The sequence below is a fragment of the Vulpes lagopus genome, chromosome 5 (genome assembly GCF_018345385.1).
Source record: "Vulpes lagopus strain Blue_001 chromosome 5, ASM1834538v1, whole genome shotgun sequence".
In the NCBI taxonomy this organism is placed as follows: Eukaryota; Metazoa; Chordata; class Mammalia; order Carnivora; family Canidae; genus Vulpes; species Vulpes lagopus.
In genome coordinates, this window is record NC_054828.1 from 98760793 (window position 1) to 98769183 (window position 8391).

The window sequence follows — 8391 nt, forward strand, 5'->3', positions numbered from 1 at the left end:
TATAAGGGAACACTAGGAGACCAAGAGCCTGAAGACAGGTAATCTAAGACTTGAATGAAAAGTTTTAAGAATAAGAACATTCAAAGAGAAGCACAGAAATATCAAGAGGTAATCACATATAGATCACAAAGTAACAGCATACAGGACATGGGCTCTCAGCCTCTGCTGCACTTTCAATACTTGGTAGCTTTAAAGTTACTGTTACCCAGGCCACACTCAGACCAATTAAAGCAGAATCTCTGGGGTAGGGCCCAAACCCAGATACATTTCTCAAAACTCTCCAGGGAATTCTAAAGAACAGTAAGGCTGAGAATCACTAGCATTGGGTTATTTCAATTTCAAAGCTGAAAATGTTGGTCAAAGGAGTGGATTGCCATCTTAGAATCTTCCCAAAGAAACACCAGGCAGAAAAAGGTTCTAAAAAACTGCTTGAAAGGAGAGGGTGGATATGCATTTCAGATGACTAGGTAGTTTTTTATTAAGTGACCCAAACAAACCATGTCATGGTAGCCACCAAGTGTCTCAGGTCAGAGCCTTGCTTGGCTCAATGACTCAATCATCACAGTTATCTCAGAAAATGGGGGATTCTGCTAGAATTACCAGTTGGTACCAGGCTCCTCACTTTTTATGCCTGTCCCCCTGGGAGCAGTCTCTGAAAGATGTTGAGACATAAGTATGTGACTCCTGCATGCGCGCATTAAGCCAAAAGCCTCACCCAGGGCTTAATCAAGACTCTGGGCTATTTTCAACCCTTCTTGCATTTTTTGAGGTCTCAAGTTATTATTAGTTTCTTACATTCTTCTCTTATTTAGACAAAGAAACATTACACAGAAGGAGGACAGTGACAATCTCAATCTAAAAAGATGTTCTTGTCACAGAACATTCTGGTGATCACAGGTCTGTGGCTGTGCAGTACGAAGAGAGCACAGCCTGGGTTGGGTCAGAGCTGGAGACCAAGAATCCTTCCCCTCCTCTCTCTCCATGACCTGCTTTCCTCTCCCCTAAGGAGACATAGTAGAATTCGCCTGTTGGAAGTGGCCAGGCCTCTTTGAGAGACCAGCAGGCCAAAGAGGGAGGCCAATGCACCGGGCAGGGCTTTCCAACCCTACACAAGGAGCCAGCAGGCTACAGGGAGCCCTCCGAGAAGAGGCAGGAGCGATACCAGAAAGGCCAGGGCTGAAGAAGCCAGCTCAAGAAGGAGAGGAAGAGGGGAGTAAGGCACCCTTCACCTCCCACACGCTTGCACAACCCGAAGGAAATGAGGCACACATGGACGTTCCCAGCCGCCTGAAGCCTGGCTGTCATTACACTGTGTGCCAGGCGCTGTGCCCTGGGCCTGACAGGTCCTCAGACTCCTCTAAGGGGATGTGACTTATCATCTCCACCTTACAGCCGGGCACACCAGAGGCTCCACCAGGTAATGGGCCCCCTCATCCTGTAATTCACAGTTAGGATTTTTCTGGATCAGAGCTGGGGCTCCAACGACTGGAGTTCTGGCTCCCTCTGCACTCTTGAGTTTTCTTATTCAGCGAGAGGAAACAGCCCAGGAATGGTTTGCTGGGAAGCTCCACGTCTTCCAAAGTGCAGGGCTGAGCCCAGCGGCCTCGTCCCGCGGGGATCAGAAGAGCCGGGGCTGCATCAGCAACTCCCAGCCCCACATCCTGCAGCCTCCTCCCGGGCGTTTCCTGCAAGGGGACCCTCGGACGTTTCTCTGCCGCCATGGAGCACAGTGCGGCGAGCACGGGCCACCCGCGCCCGGGAAGCGCAGGGGCGCGCGCTGTCTTGGCACGGGAGCCCCGACGCGGGCTCGGGCGCGGGTTCAGCTCGGCCCCCGGCCGGGGAGGCGGCGCGGACCCGGAGCCGCCCTACGGACTCCGGGGCGCGGATGCCGAGAGCTCCCGCCGCCTGCGCGCTTCCCAGCGGAGCGGCCCGCGCCAGGGCTCCCGCGGCCCGGGGGACGGACTCGGCGGGCGCGGGCGCTCTCGTCCCTGCGCCCCGCGCCCCGCGCCCCCGCAGCCCGCGCGGCCCTAGCGCGGGGTCCCGGGGCCGGAGCCCGGCGGCCTCGCCCGCTTACCTGGCGGGCGGGCGGCTCCTGGGGGCGCTGCGGGCGCAGGCGGCGCATCCCCCGCGGCTCGGCCGGCCCCGGGCATCTGGGCGGCGGCGCGGGGGGCCGGGATGCGCGAGCGTCGGGGCCGCGGCGGACTCTGTCCTGGGCGGGAGGCCCTTCGCGTGACCCCGGCGGGGCCGGCAGCGGGGCCCGAGGGTGGAGGACGGGCGGCGGCGGGGGCGGGGGGCGGGGGGCGGAGCCGGCGGGGGCGCGGGCGGGGGCGGGGGCGGGGGCGGGCCGCCGACGGGTTGGGAGGCCACCCTGGCTTAGAGCCCCGGCCGTGGAAGCACCAATAAAATAGTCGATTTAGAATTAAATGGGTTAATACATACACATTCAGTGGCTGGCCGTGGCGAGGCCCCGGTGAATTTCCCGCCCCGTCCTAGTGGAGCCTCCTAAGGCAGACACCTTTGGAGAAGGGGCGCAGACCCTCCTCCCTTCCCCCGGTGTCCCCATTTCCAGCTTGGCCTGGAACTCAGGGTTGCCAGAACTGATGAACTTTCCAGAGAAAGCAAAAATGTAGATTTTTCCTGAGACCGTTTCTGATTTTTTGAAATGCTGATCATGCATTTATTATAACAGTGCGTATAAAATACTCGAGGCCAATTCTGACATGAGCCTTGGCCAACAGGGTAGATGGTCCCTGGCTCAATACCAACCAACTTCACTGACACTTTCCAGAGAGGGAGGAGGCCTGGCAGGGCTGGGACTGGCCCTGGTCACCCAGCAGGAAGCATGGTGGTTCATCAGGACTCTGTGCTAGGTAATGACGGCTTCCAAGGTCCAACTCCAGAACTGTAGCAAGCAGAATCATGCCCCACTTCTACCCTCCACCAAAAGATTCCGCTTCCTGATCCCTAGGACTGTGAATCTGTTTCTTTTACTCCTCAAGAGAGATTTTGAACATGTAATTTAGGTCACTCATCAGTTGATCTTAAAATACAGAGATTATGGGCAGGCTGGGTGGCTCAGCGGTTTAGCGCCGCCTTCAGCCTAAGGCCTGATCCCGGAGACCCTGGATCGAGTCCCACGTGGGGCTCCCTGCATGGAGCCTGTTTCTCCCTCTGCCTGTGTCTCTGCCTCTCTCTGTGTGTGTCTCTCATGAATAAATAAATAAAATCTTTTAAAAAATACAGAGATTATCCTGGATTATCTAGGTTGGCCCAATGGAATCACATGAGCCCTTAAAAGCATCAGACAGAGAAAAGCAGAGGGGGAGGTGAGAGATTAAAAGTCCAGGAAGGGTTCAATGTGCCTGGCCAGGATTCTACTGCCTTTAAGATAGATGGGAACTGCAAGGAACTGAATCAGCCAAAATTCAGCCAACAATCTGAATGAACCTGGAAGCAAATTCTCCCCACCTCAGCCTCCAGAAACACAGCCCTGCCCACACCTTTACATCAGGCACCTGAGACTCAGGGCATAGAGTCCAGCCATGCCTTGCTGGACGTCTGACCTATAGACTATGAAATAATAAAAGGATGTTGCTTTAAACTTCTAAATTTGTGGCAATTTGCTACACAGCAATAGGAAATGAATACAGGACACCAGCCTGCCTTTCAACACCAGAGTTGAGTTCTAGCCAGGAGGCTGGCCTGCTATGAGAATACCATGTGGACCCAGCTACTTCACGGGCATATTAGGCACTGCATTTGCCGCCACCCACCTCCTCTGATTATTCCCACATAATTCTAATATATCCCCTGCAAATCCTTCTCCACTTCTCCCAGTCAGTGGATTGCTTCCTCTCTGTCGTCCCATGCTCTTCATGAAAACCACCACATGGTGCCTTAGTTCTTCTATTTGCTATATGCTGTCCCACCTTACTAGGACATAAGTTGCCAGTGGAGGAGAAAGCAGGAAACCTTCATCTTTGAATCCCCACCTCCTGAGTAGACATATGGTAAGTAGGTGAAATGGCAAAGCAGAATTCATACCAGCTTGTAGCCAATGACCCATGTCTGCAGTATGTCTGAAATAATTCTTATAATGTTTATTGTGAAAATCACCTAAAACTCTGCATGCCCTTGAGAAAAGACAGTTATCCAATTTCTAGCCCATGTGGTGACTTATGGAATGGTTGTCTTATGGCAGGTCTTTTAAAATGGATTTTTTTTTTGTAAAGTGTAAATGTATTCATTATAAAGAGTTGAAACAATGAATCAAAGATAACCACTATTAGTCAGTTGTGGTGACATTCTTCTCTACATCTTTCTTTACCTGCACACACTTGAATGCAGTTCTATGCAAATGAGATTACTCCTACCCTGCAAACACTGCTGACCTACTCCCCTGACCTATTGTTCACACCTTGCCCACCCAAGAACCCAGACTCGGTCAGGCCTCCACTTCATCTCCCGCTAGAGAATGATCCTGCTTGGCTTAGGCCAATCTATACAGAGAGTTTTCCTGGCAACAGTTATGCCTCTGTAGTGGCTAGCCCTGGCTAAAAAGAAGTTAGGGCCCATAGGAAGAGGCTTCTTTCTCTTCCCTCCCCTTGTCCTATGAATGCAAAGGTAAAAAACATGTATTCCCAACAGCCACTGGCAAGCATCTTGCCACCAGTCTCAGGTGAAGATGATGCTGCAGACGGCACAGCAGAGAGGTGCAAGCAGCCAGGTCTCTGATGGCCTCATGGAAGGACTACTTTTTGGAACCTTCCTCCCCTGAACCATCTGACCTTTAAACTTAGAATTATGTGAGCTATATTATACAGCCCAGGAGACAGAATGAAGTTGGTCTATATGGCTGATAGGGGAAAAAAAATCTACAAGATACTAAATGGGGGAGGAGGGATCTTTTGTATAAATTTTGTAAAGGTCGTGTTTACTTATATTTTCTGATAAACAAATAAAATATGTTCCTGGGAGGATACATAAGTAAATTGTCATCAGTGCTTTCCTTTGAGCACACAGCAGGGAGTAGGAGCTTGAAGGGAGAGATAAATTTTTCCCTCTTACACTTTCCTACAAGGTTTCATTTTTAACTATTTTACTTTCATATGTTTGTATATAGTAAAATCAACAGAGATGGAGGGATGGAGCTTAAATGGCAATTTTGTCTATTTAATGAAAGATTTTGTCTATTTTGTAATGGAAAAAAATTAAAAGTCTGGTAACCGTGCCTGAGAATGTCTGTTCCTGGCAGCATCTCTGCTGGTGGGGAGAATGTACCTCTGCAGGGAAAGAATGAAACAGATTTAGAAAGCACAGCTTTTAGACACCAGTTACCAAAAAGCGCACCCCATAACAGTACCTCTGGGATACTGTGTAAGTTTGCTAGGGCTGCCATAACAAAATACCACAGACTGGGGGGCTTACACCACAGAAATTTGCTTTCTCACAGTTCTTCAGACTAGAAGTCAAGATCAGGGTGTTGGAGGGTTGGTTTCATCTGAGGCCTCTCTCCTTGGCTTGTAGAGAGAGGGCTCCCTGTGAGGAGCTAGCTTCTCCCTCTGTGTGTGTCTCTGCCTCTATCTGTGTGTCTCTCATGAATAAATAAAGAAAGAAAGAATCTTAAAAAAAAAAAAAAAGTAGCTATAAGGTAGTTTCAGCTGAGAAAAAGTTAGTCCATATTTAACCAAAAGATTCTACCTAATTGTATTTGCCAATTATTTCCTAGAATCATATGAGATTTGGTACAATGTTTTACTTTTTTTAAAAGATTTTATTTATTTATTTGAGGCAGAGAGAGAGAGAGAGAGAGAGAGAAATGTGAGCACAGGGGGAAGGGCAGAGGGAGAGGGAGAAGCAGACTCCCCACGGAGCAGGGAGCCAGATACAGGACTCCATCCCAGGACCCCAGGATCATGACCTGAGCCAAAGGCAGATGCTCAACCAACTGAGCCACCCAGGTGCCCCGGTGCAGTGTCTTAAACACCAAGATGCCGGAGTCAGGATATGTGGGTGAAGACAACATAGTTGACAGTAGAGGGCAAATCTTCTCAACTCATCTACGTGACTGTGCATCCATAAGGCCTGCTTAGCCTTTGACCCCATCTCCCTCTCCTTCCTCTTATTCACTTTGCCCCAGCCTCATTGGCCCCCTTTCTGATTTTCAAACATTCTGCAGGGCCTTAGCTCCAACCAATCCCTCAGCAGCCACCTGCCCAACTCTCCATCCCTTCTAGTGTTTGTTCAGATCCCATTTCCTCAGGGAGATGGGCCCTGACCCACTTACTCAATGTTTTAATCCACTCCTGCTCTCCCGCTGCTCTCCTTTTCTGATCTTCTACTTTCCGACATTGCCCTTATCACCTCTACTGCACCATATAATTTTTGATATTTCAGGTTTATTGTTGAGTGCCTGTTTATGCCTGATAGAATTGCATCTCCATATAGGCGGAAATCTCTATTTTGTCCATAAATATTTCTCAAGCATCTGCAACAGGGCCTGAAAAATAGAAGGTTTGCAACAAGCATTTTTTAAAAAAGATTTTATATATTTATTCATGAGAGACACACAGAGAGAGGCAGAGACATGGGCAGAGGGAGAAGCAGGTTCCTACAAGGAGCCCTATGTGGGGGGATCCCTGGGTGGCGCAGTGGATTAGCGCCTGCCTTTGGCCCAGGGCACGATCCTGGAGACCCGGGATCGAATCCCACGTTGGGCTCCCGGTGCATGGAGCCCGCTTCTCCCTCTGCCTGTGTCTCTGCCTCTCTCTCTCTCTCACTGTGTGCCTATCATAAATAAATAAAATTTTTAAAAAAAGGAGCCCTATGTGGGACTCCATCCCCTGATCCAGGATTATGCCCTGAGGTGAAGGCAGACACTCAACCGCTGAGCCACCCAGGTGTCCCGCAACAAGTATTTGTTGAGTGAGAATTTTTAGAAGTGGTATGAAATGGTTTCAGTCAATACCTTGCAATCGACCACAGAAAAGAGGAGTGTGAAGCTATTTCCAAATGACACTTTTCTCAAGGCTTCCTCCTCCCCTCCCTTAGGAGGCCCAGAGCCCCACTTTGCATCTTACCTGTGCCCTGATGGAGAGATGGTCACTTGTTTATTTCCCTCAAGCAGAAGGGCTGTTGCCAGAGCTGCAGTCTGACCTAGCTATGTATTCTTTGAACCCTGAAAGAGTTCAAAAATGAAGTCTGCTGTTTAAAACCCTGGTCTGGGGATGCCTGGGTGGCTCAGTGGTTTAGCACCTGCCCTCAGCCCAGGGCGTGATCTTGGAGACCTGGGATCGAGTCCCACATCAGGCTCCCTGCATGGAGCCTGCTTCTCCCTCTGCCTGTGTCTCTGCCTCTCTCTCCCCGTGTCTCTCATGAATAAATAAATAAAATTTTTAAAAAAAGAGCTAAAACTATAAAGCTCTTAGAAGAAAAACATAGAGGCAAATATTTATGACCTTGGATTTGGCAATGGCTTCTCCAATATGACACCAAAAGCACAAACAACCAAAGAAAAAATAGATAAATAAAAGAATAGATAAATTAGATTTCATTAAAATTTTAAAAAAAAAGCTTTTGTCCATGAAAGAACATTATTCAGTGAGTGAAAAGGCAACCCACAGAATGAGGAAAATACTGTATCTAAAATCATACACAGGTATCCTCTGCTTTTTGAAAGTTCTCATTGAGCCACTTAGGTGTTTTGTTTTTGTTTATTTGTTTGCTTGTTTTACTTAGCCTTTTTGAAAGACCTACATTAGTATCTGTTTTCACTAACCAAAAGAAAACCGAAGAGGATTTTCGTTGTTATGAAAAAGATGAAAAGCAAAAGCAGCATTCAGCATTGGGTTATTTTTCCTTTTTAAGAAAATTTATTTAAATTCAATTAATTAACATATAATGTATTACTGGTTTCATAGATAGAGGTCAGTGATTCATTAGTCTTATATAACACCCAGGGCTCATTACCTCATGTGCCTTCCTTCATGTCCATCACCCAATTACCCTGCCCCCTCCTCTCTAGTGACCCTGTTTGTTGCCTGTGGTTAAGAGTCTCTTAAGGTTTGTCTCCCTCCCTGATTTCATCTTGTTTTATTTTTTCCTCTCTTCCCCTAAGATCCTCTGTTTTGTTTCTTAAATTCCACACGAGTGAGATATATGATAATTGTCTTTCTCTGACTGACTTATTTCACTTAGCATAATATCCTCTAGTTCCACCCACGTCATCGCAAATGGCAAAGATTTCATTTTCTATGGTTGAGTAATATTCCATTATATATATATATATATATATATATATATATATATATATATATATATATACTAATTCTTTATCCATTCATCTGTTGGTGGACATCTTGACTCTTTCCATAGTTTGGTTATTGTGGACAT

The 8391-nt window shown here is 48.0% G+C and overlaps 1 protein-coding gene across 1 annotated transcript in view; it reads right to left on the reverse strand.

Annotated features, from left to right (window-relative positions):
• LOC121492103 (two pore calcium channel protein 1-like) overlaps positions 1-2150 on the reverse strand; it is a 40886-nt gene extending 38736 nt beyond the window's left edge. The window contains 2 exon segments of the mRNA XM_041757411.1: positions 2075-2125; positions 2127-2150. Coding sequence (XP_041613345.1) covers positions 2075-2125; positions 2127-2150 — 75 coding nt within the window.
• Between the last annotated feature and the right edge of the window lie 6241 nt (positions 2151-8391).